At 40.4% G+C, this 24,041-nt stretch overlaps 2 protein-coding genes across 7 annotated transcripts in view; one reads left to right on the top strand and one right to left on the bottom strand.

The window, feature by feature from the left end:
• Positions 1-1,066: 1,066 nt before the first annotated feature.
• Positions 1,067-4,004, bottom strand: LOC113009759 (transmembrane protein 60-like). Of its 3 annotated transcripts, none has more exons than XM_026148274.1 (3): positions 3,692-4,004; positions 3,266-3,402; positions 1,067-3,157 (listed from the first exon to the last, which is right to left on the bottom strand). In XM_026148274.1, exons 1-3 carry the CDS (start codon positions 3,747-3,749, stop codon positions 2,840-2,842), a joined length of 513 nt encoding a protein of 170 aa, XP_026004059.1. In that variant the 5' UTR covers positions 3,750-4,004; the 3' UTR covers positions 1,067-2,839. The 3 variants fall into 3 exon arrangements, with proteins under 3 accessions (XP_026004059.1, XP_026004057.1, XP_026004058.1); XM_026148272.1 differs by having other exon boundaries at positions 3,266-3,387; positions 3,694-4,000; XM_026148273.1 differs by lacking the exon at positions 3,692-4,004 and having other exon boundaries at positions 1,067-3,182; positions 3,266-3,309.
• A 223-nt stretch (positions 4,005-4,227) lies between these two features.
• Positions 4,228-24,041, top strand: part of LOC113009200 (putative homeodomain transcription factor 2) — a 52,410-nt gene continuing 32,596 nt past the window's right edge. The window contains exons 1-2 of one of the 4 annotated variants that reach the window (XM_026147385.1): positions 4,228-4,426; positions 12,044-12,091. The gene's annotated coding sequence lies outside the window, so the exon portion shown is untranslated. The remainder of the gene's footprint in view (positions 4,427-12,043; positions 12,092-24,041) is intronic. The other 3 variants (XM_026147382.1, XM_026147384.1, XM_026147383.1) reach the window with 3 other exon arrangements.

The following is a 24,041-nucleotide window of genomic DNA, read 5'->3' as shown; positions in this document are numbered from 1 at the left end:
TCAGCAAGTGTGAGCACCTCTATAAAACAGACACACAACAGGACTCAGTTAGGATGTGAAATATTTAAATGAATGACAGTGCAACTAGAAAAGGGCTGAACACATATGGCTTATTTGGAGTCTCTTTGGACATCTGGACAGTCCAAAAGACGTCTGTAACAATGTTCATGGACAGACGAGAACAAAATGGAGATGTTCGGTGAAAAACACACACCTCTTCCCGACTGTGAAGCACGCCGATGGAGGGATGTTGATTTGAGCTCCTTTTGCATCCACAGGACCGGAGCAAGTCAAAGTCCAGAACTCAACCGAACTAAAATACTGCAGCGAGATTGAAGAAGACTGGACCGAAATTCCTCCACAATGATGTGAGACACTGATAAAGTCATACAGGAAATGATGACTTCAAGTTATTACTGGGCGTATTTAGTTTTTCAGAGAACTGCAGAGAGCCATGTGAAAATGTTCTTTCTCACGCAGCAGCAAGTGCTTTGATGTGCGCCCCCCTCCTACAAGATAAAGATGAGAAGTTGTGTGCTGATTAATGTCAAACAAAATACATTTGGATACATTTGTTTCTTAGATAACCTTTTATTTAATCAGAGCTTAACTGCTGTGAAGATAAAGCATTCAAGAGCTAAATTAACCTGCAAACATAGCTGCTCATTAAGTGAAGCAAAAAAAAAGGTGCTATAACATTTAGTCGCATAAAATAAAATGAGATACTTGCCTTTTCCATCTTCTTTAAAGGTGTTTTTGGATAGTTTCTCATAGTTAGTTTTTTTTCACAATACAAATACATCTAAACTTTAAAATCCTGTCATAAACCATTAAATTAGAGTGTTACGTAACGCCAGATAAACTCGTGCGCGCGTTTCAGAGGAGCTAATGTGTAAGAGCGTGCACGCACACCCTGCTGTTAGCTGATTGGCTGCCTCACGGTTCATTTCAGGTTACGTCCCAGAGGGATTTTCCCAACCACAATACTTTGTTTTCAACAAGCTCTAACTGATGCCAACCTTCAATTTGGAACCACTTTTTAAGCATCGTTTTGAGACACACAGTGTAGTGTAAATCACTAGTTTATTATTATAACACATGCATGCAATTTCGAAATTTCAATGCAAAATAACACAAGGAAACAACCGATGGCGCTAAATACATTTTCACCCATGCACAGAGTCAACCGACTATGAAACTATGAAACTGGAATCAGCTCGGTGCTCTCGTGGCTAAAACTGTAATTTTTTTTTAACCACACAAAGGTTTATTTGTGATCAGAGTTTTGGACTTGAGTGCAGAGACTGAGTTAAAGAGAACACATGATGATGAAAGTACAAAAGAGAACTTGTATAAGGCAGAGAGGGCAGCCTATGGAAAATGGCACATCAGATGCTTCTTAAATCCCCCACTTCTGTGTTTGCAGCTAAGCTCGCTGCTGTCTTTTAAAGGTTTTAAAAAATAAACCTGGAAAACAAGTCAAAAATTTACACCGTAGTTTGTAGCGAGCGTGATAGTTACACAGGAAGTAGATTCAGTTCCTGCCTGTGCAGCTGCCGTCATTTACATTCAGCAAAAAGAAACTTTAGAAAAACAATACTGGACATTTTCAATCCATAAAAACACAAAGCATCAGAGGATGTTTTGGGTTTTTTGCTTCCAGTGTTGGCTTCACAGTAGTTTTACAGATACAGCTGTTCCCATATGGCCCTCTTTCAGCTATTTTTGCCATGTTTACATGACTTAGTAGCAGCTCAGTAGAGTCCCAGCTCTACTGATGAACACTGATGAGGCCTGAACACCCACAGCTGCAAGAAAGGTTTAAGATTATAATATGACTAAACTAGCATGTATATATTTGTATAAAAAACACAGCGTGATCGCTCACAGTCCAGGCCCATTGCACTTCCTTTAGCACCAACAATGTCCACTCGGGTTAAGGTGATAAATTCTGACAGGTGTCCAGGCTGTGAGGTAGCAAAGCAGCTCCAAACCATGATGGTACCTCCACCGTGCTTCGCTGTTGGGGTGAGCTTTTATTTACTGTTGTCCAAAAGACTGAGTGCTCAGATATAGTCTTTTCCAAATATGGCATGTATTGTAGTGTGCTTTTCTTCCTCAAGTTCTTCCAATAACATCATTCTTAAGTGTTTTTCTTATGGTAAACTTTATTCAGCTGTTTGGAGGTGTTTTTGTCATTACCCTTGGTTTCTTTTTCACCTCCCTGGCAAGGTGGCAGCTTTCCTGAATATCCTCTGAGAGTTCTTCTTAGTGTGACTCGAAAAACATTTTTCCAGTTTTGTGAACCTGCAAATGCTTCTAAGTTCCTGGGAAAGTCACCGAAACGAAAGCGTGGTTCACCCCTTCCAGGTTTTCTTTAAAAAGGCAGATTTTTATCAAGAACCAGGCTTTGTTTGCTCTCTGATCTCATTGAGGTGCTTTTTCAGATTCACGTCCATTCTCCAGCCTGGGCATGGGAGTTATTTCATCTTTTATAACATCATGCAAAATCCAGTTTGTGCTTCATTAGTTTAGCCAGATTGTGTTTCTCTGCAGTTGTGAGTGTGATGAAGGTCAGGCCACATTTTCCGAGTAAGTTATGACGAAATCTGTGCACTTCCAACTGTGTGATCTGCCTACACAAAGTCTCTTGTTCTTAACAGTAATACTGATAGCTGATGTGGAGATTTGATTCTTCTCTGGAAACATAATCAGGCTAAGCTCCTATTTCACAAAGCCGAGACCAGATAAACACAAATCTCCTCCCAATGTCTGCCTTCGTGTTTTTACACAGGTTTGTCGAGGGTGATGCAAATCACGCTGAGATCTTAGGCGGCTACTAAGCCTCTCTCCTTTCAGGAAAGATATTCAACCCCAGTTCCACCAGCGCCCCCATTAACATGGTCCACAGTGGTATGCACACAAACGTCAGCTTCACGTCGGCCAGCCTTTCCAGCTTGGCGCACAGCGTCAGGCAGAAGCCGAGCTTCAGCAGCATGGCTGTCAGGTACCAGCTACGCAGGCGCAGGTCTGGAGAGCCGTTGCGCGGGTCGTATCCCGGCTTGCAGCGGCCTGCCATCTTGATGGCGAGCATGAGGATGAGGATGCCATCAAAAACCCAGACAGGGAGAAAGATGAGGAACCAGTTCCACTGCACCTGTAGAGAGGAAAGGGAGAAGATGCTAATAGTTGAGGTTGTTGGGAGGAATGTGTCACTGGATGGAGACTGGGTGGAGATTGCTGATGAAGCTATGAAAACTGTTACCTTTCCATCCAATTTGAGCACCAGCATAATGAGGAAAACCAGGGTGAAGACCCAGGTCAACAAAACCCTCTGAGCCAGAGACATCTCACTCAGTGGAGACCAGAGGAGGAGACAGACAGAAGCTGCACACAGACAGACCACATGTGCACGTGTTATAATCAGAAAATATGTTAAATAATGATAAATGCATGCTTTTGTAGCATAAAACGTGGATTTAAAAACTGACAGCAAGGCAGGAATCAGAACTAACTGGATTATTTGGTGTCAGCTATGCTCTCCGTTGCAGCATCAAACAACATTTCGCTGATGGCCGCTTTGAAATAATAATTTAATGCCATAATTGTATTCATTGTCAGATTAAAAACACTGCAATTAGAGCTAGCTGTTACAGCCTAATAGCATTGTGCTAATCGCTGGCTGTGACTTACTTTAGTGTGTTTCCAGCTCGGCAGACAGCATCTTCCTTCCAATGTGTCCTACGCATTCACATTCTCATATCGTTTCTTATAGCCAGTCATGTAATTATCAGCAAACGTGTCCGTTAATAAAAATAGACTGGGAGATTTTTTTAGGTCCGTTATCCATACGGGTCCCGCCTCTCCTGGGAGCCGATTGGTGCTCCTCACGTTTGTTTTAATGTCCGTCACGCTGCGTTGTAACCGTAAAGTGTTCACGAATGCGCAAAGCAGTTGTTGGGTTTTCCTGTAGTGAGTTTTCACGTCCACTAGAGGTAAGTAAAGTTCTTTTTATTCCCCCCCCCCCCCCCCCCCCCCCCCCGGCGTTTCTGATTACATCCTATTCGTCGTGATGGTATTTAAAATTTTAACCCTGTATTTTCTCGTTTTTTGACTTTCGAAATACTTATTGTATTCATGTGTGACCCTAGTCTTCTTTCCTATTTGCCAACCATCGATGGCGATTATTTGCTGAAAATATAACTGCGCCTTTATGCGGCGGTTTACGGTAAGGGGGCCGAAGTAGTATTTTTACAGTGAGAGACAGAAAGGGAAAGGCTAATGCTTGAAACACTGGCGAGCAGATACTCAGCATCTCCTCCAGACAATGGACAAGGCTGGCTAGCTCAAGTTCATTATAAACTACGCTTAGAAAGCGCGCCTGAGCTCTGTCTGTGGACTTGGAGCCGCCTTCGCAGTCAAAGAGGTAAGACTGAGCGACTGCACGGCGCGTTTAGACGGCAGTAATCAGGGTTTCGGGGTTAAAGACAGCTGTGTGGGCTGTTATGCCTGCCGGTGGCTCAGCTAACATATAGCCTGGCAGAAGGGAGGAGGACTGTCTGTATATGAACCAAGATAACCACGAAGACTGCCCGAAAGCACAGTGGCTGCTTCCAGCTACATGCCAGCTAGCATCAAAATTAGCTGCATGTGTTTCCCCACTCATAGTGGACCGAGCTTTACTTCACAGTAATGCAAACGTTGACATTTTTAGCCTGTGTTTTACTTCCTCTACCTCTTTGCTATTTTTAAATCTTCCACATCAATGTTATTAAGAATAAGATTTTTAGTACAATCTTTTCTAACAGTATTTCTATAGCAAGTAAAAAGATAAAAAAATCAACTGAGAAAGCAATCAAACTTGTATAAAAAATAAAATAGGCAAGTAGGGTTGCTCTTAACTATCACCTTTATAGTAATACCGTTTATTGCATGGCATTTTGTTAGGCTCTGACTGATTTACTATTCAAGCTAAACTGCTGTGTGAAAGTATTTGCCTGCTTTTTTTATTTTATTTTATTTATTTGCACATTTGTCACACTTGCATGTTTCAGGTCAACAAATTTTTATATTAGACAGTGATAAGCCGAGTGAAAACAAAATACAGTTTTTAAGTCATGGTATCATTTATTAAGAGAAAAAGCTATCCAAATCTACCTGAAGTTACGTAAAAAAATTATTGCTCCCATGTGATTAACCACTTTTTTTTTGGCCAGCTGAGTTCAATTTAACTAGCCACACCCAGGCCTAATTACTGCCAGGTAGAGCAGGGCGATATGGCCAAAAATATTTATCACGATATATATTTGAAAATTTGCGATAACGATATAACTGACGATATAATTGATGCGAGACAAAATACAACTCCACAACGTTACTAGCGCAAAAAGACAACCTTCCATTTATTTTCACTTAAACAAGAAGCTGGTTTTTATGTACATTAAAGCTTTATAAAAATGTAACAGTGCAAATGCAAATTCCTTGCTGAAAGTTTAACCAAAAGACATTTCCAGTAGAAATGGGCTGACATATCCTGAGCATAACCATGTATAATATCCACTGAAGTTAAAAAGAGGTGCTTTGCAACATTAAACTGCAGTGTGCAGTACGCATTTTTCGGACCATAAGGTGCACGGGATTATAAGGCACATTAAGCGAAACAAAGCAGTCAGATAAATCAAACTTTATTAAACTCATTCTTCTTGCTTCCTCCACTTCTGTACCATTGATTCATTAATGTTGAATTCTCTGGCAGCTGCTCTATTCCCATGTAGTTGCAGTATATTAATGACTAACCTCGTATTGTGGATGGATTATCTCAGTTGTTCTCCTGACTGAAGTTTGGTCCGTGTACAGCATCCTGCCATGCGATTGCATTTGTCTCTAACCATGAGGAACCTTCACGTTAACTTTTATAAGTGGAAAAGTGTTAGTGTTCGTCCTCCAGCTTCACTGTTTATGTTATGCTAACATAGCTGTGTCGCTAGCGATCACGTAGCACATCATTATATAGCAGCTAGCCCAACTTCAGTAACCCTACAAACGTCACTGCTGTTTAGTTTCCTGTCTTCATTTGTGTTGGAAGTGATAGCAGAGCTGTACGTTTGAAATTTTTCAGAAATCTCTCAGTCAGAACATGCTATATCATGTTTAGGTAACTAGCGAAACTAGCGAGCTAACTTCCGCTAGCTTCCTGCTAACTTCTAACTCCGTTAAATGTAATAACTTGTTTTCATGGATGCCTGGAAGTTAAACTTTATAGTTACACCTGGTAAAGCAGCAATGTTGATCGTTTTATTAAAGATGAAAGAATTTAGACAGTTTTTAACTCTCAGTGATGCTGCAGTGTTGTTTGACCTGAAACATATGGAGTTTAGGACCCAGATTACTCCCACATATAAGAGCATCTTAGTCCGACAAATACGACAATAATGACGGCCGCTTGCATGTTCTGCAAAAAAATGTGTTTTGTCGTGTATCTGACGGACAACAACCAAACCAGTTCCACATCACGGAAGTTGCACCATTTTTACAAACCAATTCTGGTTCATCTGTTTCACTCAACAATCGGCCATGTGCGTATGAAAACAAAGGCACTGCGCATGCGCGTTTTACTCCCATTCTATCGCGATATTTCATTTTCCTATCGTTGCCTAACATTATACCGGTATTACCGTGAACGGTATAATATGGCCCAGCCCTACTGCCAGGTCTGTTGACTCGTGAAATCGCTTCTCTAGAACCTGTCTGACAACATGAAGAAGGCTAAAAGATCTCAAAAAGAAACTCTTCGTCTCACAATCTAAAGTGAAACTGAAGAACTGATGCGAAGCAAAGTTGTTGACATCTTCAGTCTGGAAAAGGTTATTTCTAAGGATTTGAGACTTCAGCGAAGGACAGTGAGAACCATTATCCAAAAATGGAGAGAACCTGAAATGGTGTTGACCCTTCCCAGGAGTGGCCAGCCTATTTTAAAAAAAAAATAAAAAAAATACTCCAAGAGTGCACCAGTTGAACACCAGCTGAACGCTTTGAAATGTCTGAGTCCTGTTACATCCAGCATAAAACTAACACAGCATTTCACAAAATGAACGTCATGATGTGTGTTTCTGTGACTTCCTGTGTAAACATGATCAACATTCAAACATGGTACTGTGATGGTCTGGGGCTGCTTTGCTTCTTCAGGACCTGGACAGCGTCCCGTGATTGATGTAATTATGGATTCTGCTCTATACTGGAAAATCCTGAAGGAGAATGTCCGGCCATCAGTTTGTGTCCTGAAACTCAAGCACGCTTTGGTTATGCAAATTTTCCAAAACACACCAAGTCCACCTCCAAATAGACTTGAATCTGATTGAGATGCTTTGACCTTAAACAGGCTGTTCATACTTGGGAAAACTCTCCAGTGTGGTTGATTTAAAACAACTCTGCAAAGAAGAATGAGCCAAAATTCCTCCACAGTAACGTGAAACGCATAACAAATGATTTAAAATCAGATTTTTCTTTACTAGGTTTATCTTTGCCTGATATGTAAAATGTATTTGAGCTGAAACATGCACACGTATCAAGCAAAAACAGGAAGAAGTCTAGAAGGAGGCAAATGCTTTTTCACTTTATTTAACTACGAAGACCCATTTATATCAAATCTGGTTCAAGCTATACAAACACAATATTTAAAAAAGCAGCAAATACAGTGAAAGGTAGCGTATAGGACATAAAATGGCACAAAAAATATTAGTGCCCTCCTACACAGTCTTTTAAATCAATTAAAACATGCATCTAAGCAGCTATAATTTTGTCTGTTTTTTGTGGCTGTCCATAAACATTGCATTTCTTTTAACCAGCCAACTGCTTGCAGGCATACAGGTAATCGGAAGCCATCAGGGTGCCCATAGTCTGCTAAGCTGTGATGTACTCTGCTGCATGTGCTGCAGATATTGCTGAGGGCTACAGCCACTCTATTTAAAAAAAAAAAACAAAAAACAAAAAAATACAAATGTCCGTGCATGTCCTTCATATCTGTGTATCTCGACTAACAGATGTGCCAATATATGTGATAGGCCAGTAACAGCAGTTCGCCTCGTGCTCATCTACATTATTCAAATCTTTATCTGTCTCTTCTACTCTATTTTACTCTGCTTTAAAACCTGTTAGTGACGGTGTCAGAGAAGTGAAACTGCTGCAGGCTTCTGCAGGGGGTCAGGCTCTCAGTTTGGCAGGCCTACTGATTATCCAACAAGTTTATCGTTGAGCCTGTCTGTCTGCTCCAATGTCTGACCAACAAAGTCATCGCTCACCCAGATTTCTATCTGCAGTCATAATTCGACCTCTAAATTAGTCCGCTGTGTCGCACCGGTTGAGTTGCTTTTAAGCCTAAAAATCACTTTTTCCTATTAAGCCGTACACGCTGAAGAAGCAGATCAGATTATCCTGATTATCCTTACAAACACGGTGACAACAGCAGTAAAAATGATCAGCTGCTGAGTTTTTTTCGCTGTTGGAGCAGTTATACCTGACTGTGTTTGCAATTCAGCCAGGAGTGGAACATTTTTATTTTTTTTTATTTTTTTTTAATCAAACTGCAAGTATGTGACTTGTGCAACAGCTAAGCAAACCTTTAATCTCGCTTGCTGTGAACCCCATGTACAGCTTATACTGTAGGGCCTCGTATTCGGGGTAGAGAAATATAGTTTTCTTAGACTCAGTAGGGTTGTGTTAGTCATATGATCATCAACAGGAATGGGTTTTCCCCAAAAGGAGCTACTAGGAACTACCTGTTTAACAAGAAAAAAACTGGGAATGATATCAGAGATCTCACTTAAATCCATTATGAAGTGCCTTTGAGCAAGGCAGATCAGTGCTCGTTTTCCTGCCTCGCTGCAGGAAGCTGTGGTTCAGAAGTGCAGTTTGTTTGTTTTCTTCCTGACAGAAAATAGCTCACTTTTGTGTTATGTTGCATATTCACTGTGGTGTTGCACACACATGGGATTCCTGTTAATGCCCAGACACACAAACAGGGTAGGACTCGGCAGCTCGTGTGCCTTTAAAACACTGATTAATCATCTGCTGGTCCACTACTACAAGTCAGACCATGTATCTGCACCGCATCGTTGTGTGCACACACAAATGTGACTTGTAGAGAGTGACTCCCTCGTTGAGTGGCCTTCTGTATATTTTTACACCCTTTGGACATTGCAAGAGTCTCTTGGTCCTGCAAGGCCTTAATTGTCATTTGTCTTCACCTGACAAAGTGTGGATGAAGGCATGCCCAAGGCTGGCTAGAGAGAGATCCCACTTCTTGCATATGTTCTCTGGGCTGTTATTTCTAGCTTTAGTAATTAAAGTAATTTAAAATAAAAGCAGTGTTTCTGTAAATAGTTTCTACTTTTGCACACGTGAGAGTGCATTCTCTGCATCTCAATCTCATCCTCACCTAGTCGCCTTAGTTGTCTCCTTGTTGCATTCCCCCTTCATTTATTTGTCTCTTTGAGGAGCTCTGAGACGATGGATTGCATTTTGTTTTGTGGAGCGTGAATCTGCCTGCAGAGCTTGTTATATCATCAGCTGCAACATGGTTATATCACACACTCATCTGCTATATTATTTTATGCTACGGCTGCAGCTTGGCCTGCATGGAAGTGATATCATGCGTAGAAATAAAGTCACTGCAGTGGTGATTGTGAGCAGAAAGGTCAGTTGACCTCATAATCACTTAACCATTTCTTTGTTATCACCTTAGCTGTACTGCAGCTAAAAGAACAGTCAGTAACAAGGTGGCAGTGACCAGAAGCTGCAGTTGGGACTCCAACAGTTTACACAGGAAGTCACAGAAATGCACGCATCCTGTTAAGTCTGAATGCTGCTTTAATACAAAATAAGAACAAGGAAACATTTAGTAATGCCTCTGGAAATTCTTGTTCTATAAACGTCCCGAATCCACTAGGACTGGGCCATTTATTCTGAGCTTAATCTCAGTGGCGATTATAGCTTTCAGTGATTATGAGGACAAAATAGTCTGGGTAAAAAGATAACTTTTTTTTGGTGATATACTAAATCAGCAGTCAAAATGCACAGCAACATTAAAGAAGAAAAATGGGCAGTTTTAGATATAGGGTGAAAGGTGGGTTACATCATGGACAGGTCAACAGTCCATCAGACTGCTAATAGACCGTCAACCAGTTTAGACTCACCTGTTTAAGCAGTAGTTGGACAGGAAAGCCAAACAGAGCAGCCAGACTCCTCAGAAAAGGTGTTTGAGCCCAGCAGCTCCTTGCTGTGTGGCACAAACTCAAATCACTGCAAAACCATCTCCCCTAAGACTTAATGGGGTCTGAGGACTTGTCCTCAATTTGGTGAAGGACCAGTGACCTTATCAAACGGATCTTTACCCAAGTTGTGCTCAAGGTCAAGGTTACATTTGCTGTTTTTACAGGCAGTAGCTTGTGAATTGTGAGCTAGATCTCATTAATGCTCTGGTTATAAATGCCACTTGTCAAAGACTCTATAAAGTTTATGAGAACTGTGTGTAATTAAAGCTCAATATAGTCTCCTCTTGACAGCTGGAGGTCTCTAATGAGCACATGTTAAATGGAAGAAAATCCACCTACATAAAAGAAATAAAATCAAATGTTTAATATTTAGTGGTGGATCAAGAGGTTATGTCCTGAGAGCTGGTAGGCATTTCAGTACATCAGGTTTTACCAGTGGGAGCATTTTGACTCTGGACCCGATGAGGATCCGTGCTAAACGCTGTAGTTCTGCTTGGATTGATACAGCTCTGTGCATTATCCTACTGGTGCCAGCTGATGTACACACACAGGTGCTTTTAATAATTTTTCTCAGAAAAGAGCTCTCTGTATGAAAGTTCTGCAAACTGGTCACACATCACGAGCTGATAAGAATATTATTGTGAACAGGAAGTGCAGCCAAACTGACAGGAGCATCGGACGCCTCTTGCAAGGTTTTGCAATTCAAAGTGATTGAGATCTTAGATTGGCTTTTTGGCAGCAAAGGGCAGGTTCCCCTCTTTTACACATCTAAGCTACTGTAACCAACCAGCGTGATTGTTTCGTGTTTCTTCTTCCCCCATTTGGGATACATCTTCATCACTGTGAAACAAAATACTGGACTATAAGTGAAACTTACCACAAAGCCTCATATCTAAAGTCATAAGGTCTCAGCTGTGTTGCAAACTTTTTTTTTTAAATAAGCATCCTGTCTTATCTCTCTTAATGCGATAAGGAGATCATTTCATGACTCCCTGAGGTTACAAGTCATTCTTTAACTTGGGTAATTGCGAAGGGTTTTTACTGTTGTCCATCACTTCAGTATGACATTACAATAATGTAATAATGCTAATCATATCTGATCATTTACTAGCACAAATTACCTGAGTTTGTTTGTTTGTTTATTTTTATCTGAGTCTGATTGGTTTAAATGTAAATGCAATTTTCTCATAATTTTCTGAGTCGTAAAACTCTGATTCTAGGGGGAAAGTGTGGCGTTTTAGGAATTACTTCAGGACATGCTGGGACTGCCTGCCCTGTTATTACCTGGAAGGTTATTGTTGAGGGTAAATTGATGGCAATAACGACAGCATGTCGATGATGAAGGAAGAATTGTGAGGATGATTGTGATTATTCCAATCCTTCTCTTGACTTTAAACAAGAGCTGCCCTGTTAGGTTGAATATTTGGGTCCCTTGCTGCCTGTTGTTAATCATTACAGTTTCTGAGAATTCATACTGTCTGCAGGCAGACTTTCTGTGTTTGTGTTCATTTGAAGTTCAGCAAATGATACACGCTGCTTTTTAACCCCCCCTGTGGAGTCTCGTGACATGGACCCATGCCAAAGTCCAATTACACAGTGCTCAGGAGGCACTTGCACATGCATTAGAGCCCCATTTTAGTGAGTGACCACTGACCAGAAAGCCAGTATAGTACGTGAGAGCCTGAGATGCACACAAACACCTGCTGTTGCTTTGAACCTCAAATGCGATCGTTTCATTGCAAGTAGTCTGAAACGACACTCTTTCTGTTTTACAGTCGTCTGGTTTCAACAGTCTCCAGTCAAGCTACACGGCCCAAACAGAGGTGAGTCCTGTGTCTGAGTGCCCTCTGAATGAAATGGAGGAGATTCTTGAAACCTCACACAGACGGTTATGAGGGTGTCTTCAGTCAAGCTTACACACAGAGCTGCTCTGCTCAGATGGCAACAGCAGTTCATGAGTTCTGTTCACTGTGTCTGAAAAAGAGAGACAGATGGAAAAATGAGACTGTGAAAAAAGCAATACTTCCCTTTTGAGAAGGTCAGACAAGTAGCAAACACTTTGTGTGTGCGCGCGTCAAGTGAACAAAGTCTGTGGTTGGTATTCGTGGTGTGTGTGTTTGTTGGACTGTGTTTTCCAGTCCAACAAGTTGCCACTGACTAGGGGTGACACAAAATTGCCCAAAAATACACATTTTTGGGGCAATTTCGAGTTGGCTCTGCCAATCAGTAATCTACGTGGTATGCACCCTCAAAACTGGATCGCAACAAATTGGCGCTTTTGAGAGTACGTTTGCTGATAGTAACGCCATGTTGTTCAGCTAATAACACAAGGATTTCATCATTTGTGAAGCCATGCTGAAAATAATCAGCAATTTGTGCATTCATGACTGGCTGTAATATTGGTAGCTTAGCTGTAGCATTTGTAGCTGAGGGCTTCAGTTTCCGGGTAACAAGGAAATGACGTCATTCACGTAGATTACTGATTGGCAGCGCTAACTCGAAATTTTGAGTCATTAACTAAAAATTTGGAGAAAAGTCAAAATTTCGAGCTACTTTTCTCGAAATGTGTAGTTAATAACTTGAAATTTTGAGTTATTTTCTCGAAATTTTTTTCTTTGTGTGGCGGAAACGGGCTTTCATATCCATCAGCAACTTAAAAAAATGAAATTAAAGCCATCATGGTAATGTCAAAAATTCCAGTTCCTCTAATGGCCACAGGTTCCAAAAGTGAGTAAGACCCCAAATTAAACAAAAGTATTTTTCTCTAGAATACTACCCTGTGCAACACTCATCTGAAGGCTTAAATTTAGGGATGTGCCTGTTTTGATTGGCAGCTACCGTGACAAAGGAGCTGTAACCTTAGTTACTTGCGAGGCCTCACCTTTATTAATTCGACGCACTGAACTGGACCTGTGAGCAATGTTTGTTTGTTTCAGTGCCATTTCAAATATTTTCACTGTAATTATCTGACAAAGGATGTTGGTGTCTGTGACTTGCAGTCCGTCTGAGTCTTTCGGTATCAATCCGATACCAAAAGTAAATACAGGACAGTAGTGCCTAAAGACTTGTAGGTTACAGTTAAAGGTTATTATAATCAGACATTCTTCATAAATCAGGTTTCAGGTAAAAAATATATATACATTTTTTGTTTAAAATCGAATAATTTACATATTGTCATACTGTTATTATTTTAATGTCTGAATATAGTCTGTAGTAATCAGTCTAAACTAACATTAACTAATGCTGAAGATCTTATGTACCTGGTTACTCATTGCCTCTCTGAAAGAAGTGTAACGGTGAGCTGTGTCTGTGCTGGGGTCTGGGTCTGTGTGATTAATTTCCTTCCTCCTCGCTTCGTTTCTTTTTCTGTTTGTTCTGGGATAAAGGGTTTTTCTTTTTTGTGGTCTTTCATGTCTTTATTTAAGTTGGTGTTGTTGCCACGGTAGAGAGTCTCCTTCAAACCCGTGTCAGTGTTAGCAGTGTTTTCATTTACAGCTGTAAAGTAGCTCTACACATGGTCGTCTTTCTCACCTGCTACATGTTAGTGGGGGAGGAGGGGGCGGAGCATCGTTTGCACAGACATGTCTGCTTTCTGATGAACTTGAGCAATGTATCTGTGCTTCTCATGCTGTTTTATTTTATTTTTATTTGTTTTTATTTCTAGTCTTTGATGTTTTTTAGCCCCTGTCACTTTTGTGGTAAACTCCCCTGCCTCTCCCTTCCTTGTTTAAGCTTACTTTACAGCTTAAATGTCGAACTACATGCTGCTGAGTTGTTGGAAGAATGCACGCTAGTACGTTTGCTTTGGTTGCAAATACACAAACATGATGCCATAAAACACACGTTAACCTGTTAGCAATAAGTACCACACATGCAGGTCTGCATTTCAGCTGTACAGTCTCCACTCACATGTACAAATATGGTCTCCTCTGGGTCCAAAACATGGTGTCAGCTGACAGTGAAACATCATCTGCCTCAACAGAGAGGCATGAAATCACAGTGGCTACACTTTTCCTTTTTATGTGCAGTATAGTAACTATGCCAGTAGCCACCAATCATACAATCAAAACAAGCTGCAGTAATAACTAATTATCTAGTGTAGCTACAACTGCTGTACAAAGTTAAGTCAACGGACATAATCTTTCTTTGAATAGTTTCTCCAGCTCTTTGCACTTGTATTTTAATGAAACCCGCTGTCCACAAAAAGACACGTAAAAGGCAAAGTGAACTAATAACATTACAATTTTTGTTTTGTTTATAGGCATTATGAATTTATTATTATTATTAGTAGTAGTAGTAGATGTATGTATGCATTGTTATATTCTGTTTTTGTTTGTTTCAGTGCAAATTTGATGAAGCATCCAAATGTTGGACATGCATATGAGATGATTCGAGTTTGCTTTCAAGTTGTGCCTAAGGCAGAAAAGCTGCTTACCTGAGGCATTTTGTATGAATATATTTATTTATTGAAGCGTAGTAATAATAATGCTCAGTGAAAATTGTACAAGGGAAACGTGCAGATGCTTGGTCCTAAATTATGAACACACGAATGATCTACATGCACACGTTACATTCTTCCTGTGGCTGTAGAATCAGGCCTATGAGATGGAAGACAGGTGTGTTTTATGATTATTGCTCGCTTTGGTCTCTCATTGAGGTATTTGTAGTTTATACCTCAATACTTACTGGGATGTAGAGCAGCACTGAAGGCTTTCCACTACTGAAAATTAACCTGACTCCTGCTTATGAGTTACTCTAGATGGATGTGTCATAAACATGGAATATTTTGTGGCAGATCTCAAATTTGGCAGACACAGTTTAAGCCAGATTTTAACTTCATGGCTTTTAGTATCTGAATGCATTCCTGATTGCTCTGATCAGTTTAATGGGCATCATTACACTCAATTATTTGTCCAAATAATGAGATGTGAGGCTTGACAGATGGATGGATTTCTGAATTGAATGGCTTGCAGTTTTGAGTTTTTCTCACATGAAGGGACTGAAGTTTAGCGTGTGGTTGTTTTGATAAAATTAACTTGTGTTTTGCATGTTGTTGAAGCCTAGTTGTAAAACTTAAAAACAGATGACACTGGCTGCGTCCTCCAACCACAAAGGCCCTTTTCTATGTTTAGAGTTGTAAATATAACTTCATTTAAAGCCTGTATTTAAGTGAAACTGCTACAGACAACCAAGAAGCTGTTGTGCTTTTTGTTTTGTTTTTTGGAAAGTCTTGCTCATTTGATTTGTCTTGTCTAACAAACTGTTCAGCTTAAACAAACATCACAGTTAAATGTCCAATTTGCTGTCTGTTTATAAGGGTTTACGGTAGATCAACTGTAAGGTTGTTTGGTGTGACTTGAGATAGTCAGGAAATCACCCTAGAACACCTTTGACTCTCTATTGCCGTCCGTGCAGCCTCATGTTTCCTGCAGGCATGCACACATGTGCCCTCTCACCCAGCCCAGAGAGGTAACCTACTCCCATCATGAAACATGAAGCACCCAGATAGGAGGAGAGCAGCTAGTGTTACACATCACAAGATACGAGACTTGTGAAGGAGGTCTCCTCCTGTGCTCATGTTTTCATTAGAGATCCCAAAGACACATGATCCGACTGTCAGTTTGTATTAGAAGTGAGTAGGATGGAAAAATGAAGAAGTTTGTTTTATAATGCAGTTTTCTGTCTTGACTGAAGACATGTCTAGTTATGATATTGTAAAACAAGCTCTGGGAACTGCTTTGCTAAAGATCGGACCATGATGAGGCACCTTCTTCTAACCCTACCTGACTCTTTCAGTCATGTGTAGGTTTGTTTTCAAGTAGCAAAATTGGGAAAAAGAAGCGGAATTTCTTGTCTTTTCCATCTCTTTTTGAAGTTTGAACAGCATTGAAGGCCTCTAACCTGTTTAGTCTAACAGCCCATCGTTTTAAGCTCATCATTTTAGCTATGTAAGCTTTCCTTATATGCAGATAAAACCTGTTTCGTGAACTCTTACTGCTACAAATGTAAAACCTAAAGTGACTCATTTCAGCCAGCATCCAAAACCTCCGATGTTAATTTGGTTTGATGAGGAAGTGAAACAATGTATACACTTGTATATGACAAGGATTAGGCAAGCATACACTGCACTTACTGACCGTAGCTGTGTTTTGTTTTGTTTTTTGTTTTTTGTTTTTAGAGGAAATTTAGGGAACAAAACATTAAACAGCATGTCAGTTTTGCCCAATATTGGACTCTTGAATCTGGCTTCCATTGCCTGTTGGTAAAGTTTTACTTTGCTATTTTCCCCCCAGTGTTGAAAAGTGTCTTTCATTGGTTTAAACACTTTCAAATACTGTGAATAAGAAAAGTGCATGTGTGCGTCATTGCTGCCAGGCACCTGCTGCACTGTTGCATCCTGTTTCAAATAAAGCTGTGAGCTCAAAGTTCAAACGAGTTAATAGTCCTCTATTTTCAGTCTTGTAGTGTCACTGCTTCTTTTGGCATAAGCTTATCATATATGTCTTTAAAAATAAAAGGATGTGCTCTAAAATTCAGGCAAGACTGGGCCTTGTTTGTTGTTTTGTTTTTTTTGCCTCAGCCTAACCAGTGTTTTTAAATGTGAAAATAGTGTAGTCGGTCTAAAAATAACAGACTTAAATAGTGCTGATTTACTGTAATAGGCAGTGATAGACAGTAACAGAGTTGCTGGACCACATTTACTTACACGAGACACAAACCACACTCTTGTAGGTGAAGGTTTCGTGTTTGATCCTTTCACAACCTGCTTTTTATGTGGACTCTCTCACTCTACGTTTACTTACATCTGTCGGACTGATACATTAGACATTAAAGGGTTACCTACACAAACCAAAGCCCGCAACTTGCATTATTATTTGCAGTAAGCGTCAGCTCCACTGAGCTGCCCAACAAATGAGATGAATGGGTTGCATTGAAAGAACCTAAATTTCTAGCTAAATTATTAACTGAGAAAAATGTGATGAATAATGTTTTGTTTTTAATTTGAACATTATAAGTTACTTCCAATAATGTGAAATTTTCTGTGTGTGGTTGTCTCTGTGTCTTGCAGAGCAAATGAGTGTAACTGTGAGGTGCCAGATTAAAAAGTCAGAGGGTGGCAGGTTGTGTAACCAATTATGTAAAATGTAATGAGAACTATTATTTAAAAAAAATCTGCCTCACACCACTTGTAGTCACCTCACCCTCACCCTCACTCAGAACTTATGGAGCTCATGTTTTCTTGGAAAATGCCAAAAAACAAATTGTTTTGAGAGAGATGTTTTTATGCCTCTGGGTCAAAGACAGCTGTGGGTGGTGGGTTTGTTTTTTGACCCTGATCATATAAACCTTGAGGAAGTTTCTTTTAAGTATTTCAGATATAACTTGGACTCAAGAATGAACTGATTAGATTATCTAGGTTTACGTCATGATATTTCCATGTCATGATTACAAGTTGGTAATAAAAGGTCTGCACCATAAAACACATGTTCGGCCATAATTTAGCAACCCCATTAGCAGCTAGGACGGAATTTAACACACATGCTAACTGGATGAATGCATAACATTTTGTCTCAAAGGTCAACTTTCATTGTGACTTCATGGTCTTAGAAGTAGAAATTGTGACTTTGTTTCACATTTCGACAGGCACGTTACTGGAGACGCTGCTCTCTGTTGCAAGTGGTGACTAGTTAACATTGGTTTTGAATGTTTTATGAGTATTTAAACAACCAATGGTCAGGGTTAAACATTTGCCATACAAATAGTGCTTGTGTATTTAAGATTACCATTATTTAAAAACCAAATGATGTTTTAAATGTCTGTGAGAAATGCTTCCCTTTGCACTGTGCTGATACGTACAAATGATGTCATACTTTGCCCAGTGTGGCTAACATTAGAAGCGCTATCACCCGCAGCCTTCCTTCCTGTCAGGCCAGTGTCCTCAGCCTTGTGCACAACGTGGTTACACATTTGCTTTTGTGGATATATACCAGTGTTCGCTGAACGCATACACCTGCTCACTTCTACATCAAAGAGTACTGCATGGTGCAGCAGTCTTGTCTTACTTTTTTTACCTTGCATGTTTGCAAGTTTCCATCACAGAAAGAGAGCGGGGTGCTGCCGTGTAGTAGGGCTAGTATCAGGTGGAGTCATAACATGGCAGAACCAGCAGATAACTACAGTTATACACAGTTAAATCAATTGCCTACTATGTTTGTGCTTACTAGTAGGTTGCATCCCGTTTTTAAGTCTGCATATTTTTGATCTGGCCAGCTTGCATTAATCGTTGATTGTTTTAATTGAGTGTAAAAGCAAAGCTGTTGATTTACTGGTAGATCTGTATTCCAATCCTCACAAGTTCTGGGTAGTGACAGAAAATGAGATCATGGATACAAATAGTGGAAATGACCTTCCTCCGAAGGGTGTCTGAGCTCTCCCTCAGAGATGGGGGTGAAGAGTTTGGTCATTTGGGAGGGATTCTAGGTAGAGCTGCTAGTCCTCTGCTTCAAAAAGAGGTGAGTTGGGGATCTGACTATGATACCTCCTGAGATCAAATAGGAGGTGGTCAGAACACACTGGAGTGGATGTGGCGGCAGAGAGGAAAGATTAGGCTTCGCTTAAATGGCTGCCTTCATGACCCAGCCCCAGATAAGCAGCAGATGTGTGGATGGAGACTTACTGACCACAAATCAACTTTATGATTTAACTATCTATTACTGTCTGTTGTTAATATTAAAAGTAGAAACTTTGCAGGGCAAACATAATCCAAATCACACCCAAATATACAGACACAGTCACTGGTTTTGATAATGAAAATACTCTGTTTTAACATTATTGAGAAATATTTGAGGTCCTAACCTCGCTGTGAAATTACAGTAGCTGGTGTCACTTCCTTGTTGGTCAGTTATACTACCACAAACAAACAAAACAAACGCACACAGATGCACACTCTGGCACTGATGCTCCGCTTTAACATACATCAAACTGCATTCAACCATTTCCTGCTCACAAAGAGATGCACAAACACACACACAGCCGTGTCCTCAGCACAAGAGCCTCCTATAAACCGTGGCCTACATAATGCACTCTTTCTAACTTGACTGCACTCTCCCTCTTTCTTTTTCTAAATGGGTCAGTTCAGACAGACTGGTGCCCAGACAGATTTCGCAAGAGTCACTGCTGCATGCACTGTGTGTCTTTACTGTTAAAATTTCCAATCAGGAAAAATTAAAACCCTGAAATATCTAAGATGTTTACCCGACCCAACGAAGCCCTGTTTGTTTCTTTGTTTGTTTTTGGGTTTTTTTGAACATCTACAAATGCAGCCTCTTGTGACCATATATGTGTAATGATTGCATGTGTTTCTGTTGTCTGGGCTCTGTTCCCTAAATACCCTTCAGGAAACCACAGTGTATTTTGGGAACGCTGCTAAAGTGTAGTTTGGAAAAAAGCGTGTTAGGAAAGAACTGTTTCTTCTTGCTGTGTTTTCCAGCCAGAATAACAACCATGCAGCTCACACATAATCCTCTGTATGAAGCTGTGTTAGGCAATAATATGCGTCTCTGCTGGTGTTTTTTGTCTGATGCTGTTTGTGGATTGGTGCTGGCCTCAAGTGCCTGCTTTTCTTATCGCTGCCTCAACATGGGGAGGATTTGTGGCGTTAAAGCCGTCACACCGCTGTTTGTGCCCAGCTCCAGTAATGACAGGTGTCTGCCCGTTAGGTTAGTCTGTTTTTGTCTCTCTGCTCATGCTTACCATCGTCATTTTATGTTGTGCATTTTGAAAGTTTCTCATCGCAGAAATTGTTAGTGGTTCTTGTTGACCCAGACCACAGCAACAAGGCATTTTTTGTTTTGTTTTTTTAATAGCATACTTGAGTGATGTGGTCTCAGAAATTCGTTTATTATGTAACATCAAATTGCAGAAGTTTGCTTGTGCATTTAAAAGTAGTGCTGCAAAAATCAGTTGAATAACCTTCAGTGCCCATTGCTCTACATCAACAGAAAAATGGGCACTCCCAAGTCCTTGTATCGACAATTCAGGCTGCTGGTGGTGGTGGTCTAATTATTGCTGACAATGTCCATCCCTTTATGGCTACAGTGTACGGTTTGCTCGCTATTTTCCATCTAGTGAACAGGGGAGTTTCATATCATGAATGTGTAGCCAAACAAGCACCTGTGTGATGCTGTCATGTTAATATGGACCAAATCTCCAAGGACTGTTTCCAACACTTTGTTGAATCTCTGTCACAAAGCATAAAGCCATTTTTAAAAGCAGAAGGAGGTCAACCTGGTATGAGCAAAGTTGAATTGAGTGTATTCCTGGTAAAATTAAACAGAATATACAGCTGACATGCTCGATTTCAGAAACCCAAACTTATTGACTGTGAAGGTTCTCAGTCAACCAAGTCATCGTAGTCTAAGGCAGGGGTCCCCAACCCCCGGGCCTCGGACCGGTTCGTGAGTCGTTTGGTACCAGGCCGCGAGAGTTGAGGCTCAGGTGTGAAATGTATGGTTTTTATCGGTATTCAGAGTTATTTTGTTATCGTTTTTATCGTTAACTCGGTGTCCCTGGGTCTTTTCAAGTGTGTCATAAATAAATCTTCTTTTTTTCCGGTACCGGTACTAGTTTTATTTTGTTGTATTTATCCGCGACACCTTAAAGGCCGGTCCGTGAAAATATTGTCGGGCATAAACCGGTCCGTGGCTCAAAAAAGGTTGAGGACCGCTGGTCTAAGGAGCTTGGAAAGAAAAGAGTCTGGACTTCTTTAAGTTGCTTGAAGACATTTCACCTCTCGTCCAAGAAGCTTCTGCATGCAGAAGAACCTTATTGGGTTTTTTTTACTGTATAGCCTGTTTGTTTTTCACTCCAAGTTGTGACGATAGTTTGAGTCACCTATCATGCAGAAACTGAAAAACATTTGCTGCTTCTGCAAGGATTTCCTGTTTTGTCTGTTTTTATGTTGGTGTAACTAGAATATTTAAAGTGTGAAGACCTTTGATGTTCCAAAGAATCAACAGACAGACATTCCAACAACATACAGTATTATTATTGTAGATCTCATTTTACGTTGTGATTTTTGATGCAGTTGATAGAGTTATAATGCTGCTAATGGAAATCTCTGCTTCTGATTAATTAATTTATTATTAGCTAAACCTTTGAATGTCATTTCACTTATACAAAAATGATCTGCAGTTTTCCCAAACTGGACATGATGCTTTTTCTGTTTAATCCTCACGCTCACTTTAAAATGTGCACGTGCGAATTTCAAGCTTACTCTTCTGTTTAAATCCTTAGTTTCATTTGTCCTTTTACCACTTCTATCGCGATCTCTCTGCTTTTAATTTAAGTTTTAATCGAAATGTCTTTACTGACACACTACATGTGTAACCACAGGGAATAAAACAGATAAATGAGCATAGAGCATGCTTTGTTGCTGCTTAAGTTAAAGGCAAAGCATGCATTTATTTATTTATTAAATGCAATTTATATCAAATACAGTCTGGTGCAGCAGTAAGAGGGAGGAGTCTAGATTGTAAGTATAGACATTGCAAAAACAGAAACCTTTCTTCCTGTGTCTAAAAATGTCTTCAGCCCTCTGCTGCACGCACGCACACACACATGCGCGCATATCTTTCCAACAGTATAAGCAGTGTGCATGCAGCAGTTGTGGTGCAGGAACTTGTTTGTTTAGCTTTGAGTATTAGTCAGCTGGTGGTTTTGCAGTATTTCTGTGTGAGCTTGAAACCTTTCACAGTTGGCTCAAGTATAACATTTTCTCACCTTCTTGCTTTTGAACTTTGGACGCTTACATTTTCACACACAAGTCTGGGTTCACCTAGCAATGGCTGCTTGAACGGCATAGACTTTGACGCACACAGTCAAGCCAATACTCTTCTCTTTAAAGTGGCACTTTTATCATGCATTCAGCATTTGTGTTGTGGTTTCGCAGATGACAGATAGGCTATGGCGCTATCAAACACTATGTACTATGGTCTCCAACATGCATGTCTCACAAAATTGAATCATTAGTTCCATGTATTATAATTGTCATTATATCTCTAAAAAGCAGGTGCACATCAGAACATGCGCGGAACATAACCACACTGGAAACGATGACCAAAACACTCACTGGAAAATGTCAGGAATTGATTACCCTGCTGACTGAGGCTGACAGCACAGACAACCCTTCACATGCAAAGCAGGATGTTTTCACTTGGCTGCGTTGAAATTAAACGTTCCGTCTCATGTGCGAATCTTGAGACGAGTGAGAAAAGCTTTTGCTAGAAAAACGGGAGAAATGGCAGCCCTTAGTTAGCTTTCTCAAAAAGCTGAAAAGCATATGTCTGCAGCCATGTTTGATTGAATTATGATATAATCCACGACTTAAGAAAAGCTGAGAGCAACTGCTACCCTGTGAGTCAGCCTGGCCTGCAGCCGATGCCCTCTGTCCCTCCCACTCACACAGCAGGACAACGCTGTGCTTATGTAACAGAGAAGTAGAAAAGGGATACAAGGAGACTTAAGATAGAGGAAGGAAGAGAGGCTAAAAGAGAGAGGGCAAGAAAGAGAGGAGAGCGGCTAACCGCATGCCTCCATGTTTTCCGCTTGACAGCTTTGCATTAACCACATTTTGTCCTAGTCTTCCCCTTCATCTCCATGAGTTATTTACTTATTATTAAAGCACTTGCACTTGTCATATTAATAAAATCGTCATGAAAATTTGATTAACAAATCTTTATAGAGAGAAGTCAGAAACCCACAGTAAGCTGATTTAAAATGGAATAACTTTTAATGAAAATGTGTCTGTAATCTTGTGCAGCATGCATCGGCATGTGCAATTACATCTTTTTGTTATATCAAGTGTCAAATGACTCTGAAGCTCAGGCTTATTGAAGCAGATCCAGTACTACTCTGCTTTAACCACAGCTAGCATGTTCTCATCACCTCCACCCATCTGTGGAGCGTGTTTCAGTGACGGCTTCCTGTAATATTGGCAGAGTGCACAGTGAAACTACAGCCAGGAAACTGTCATGGTTGTATGCTCTTCCCATCAGTGACTCAAATACTGATGATCAACTCAGAGTTGTAAAATGAATGGTTTGTTGCTGAGGTAGAGTGTCTTGAATAGAGCAGTCAATGCAGTTTCATAAAGCACCAAATCACAAAAACAGTAACGTCAGGCTATAATAATATAATTTCTTTGGACCTTGATTTTAAAAAGTCAACTAAATGCTAAAACTTTGATGTCATTCTTTTTGTCCCTTTATTTATTCAGACAAAAAATGGCTGGAGCCCAGAACAGGAGGACTTAAATCACACATCCATAATTTCCTATCTGGATAAATTGTCAGCAACCGCCCCCCCCAAAATTCTCCATTGCCTCCACAAGGATAAAGTTTGTTGCTTATTGGATTGTGTTATTGAAAACAGAGCTGTCGGTTCCTTCTCTGATTTCTGATTTGCGATTTCTTTCACATTTTGCATCGGCTAATTAAGATTGTGGGTGCAAACGTGTCAGAAAAATAACAAGGCATGATGTCAGGTTTCCTTTGTGCCTCTGAAAGTGGTGGGCTGTGCAGGAAAAATGTCCAGTTCCATAGTTTGTATTTTGGTCTCCGCCCATGAGCTTTGGGTACAATCCGAGAAAATGACATCATAGATAAAAGTGGTGGAAATGAGTCATCTGAAGAGCGTATGCAGCGTCCCTTAGGGATGAGGTGAGGAGCTCAAAGTAGAACTGCCACTCTGTATCAAAAATCAGAACCAGCTGTG

This window comes from Astatotilapia calliptera, chromosome 17, assembly GCF_900246225.1.
Source record: "Astatotilapia calliptera chromosome 17, fAstCal1.2, whole genome shotgun sequence".
Classification (NCBI taxonomy): domain Eukaryota; kingdom Metazoa; phylum Chordata; class Actinopteri; order Cichliformes; family Cichlidae; genus Astatotilapia; species Astatotilapia calliptera.
Note: the sequence above shows the minus strand (reverse complement) of the source record. Positions and strands in the feature narration are given on the sequence as shown.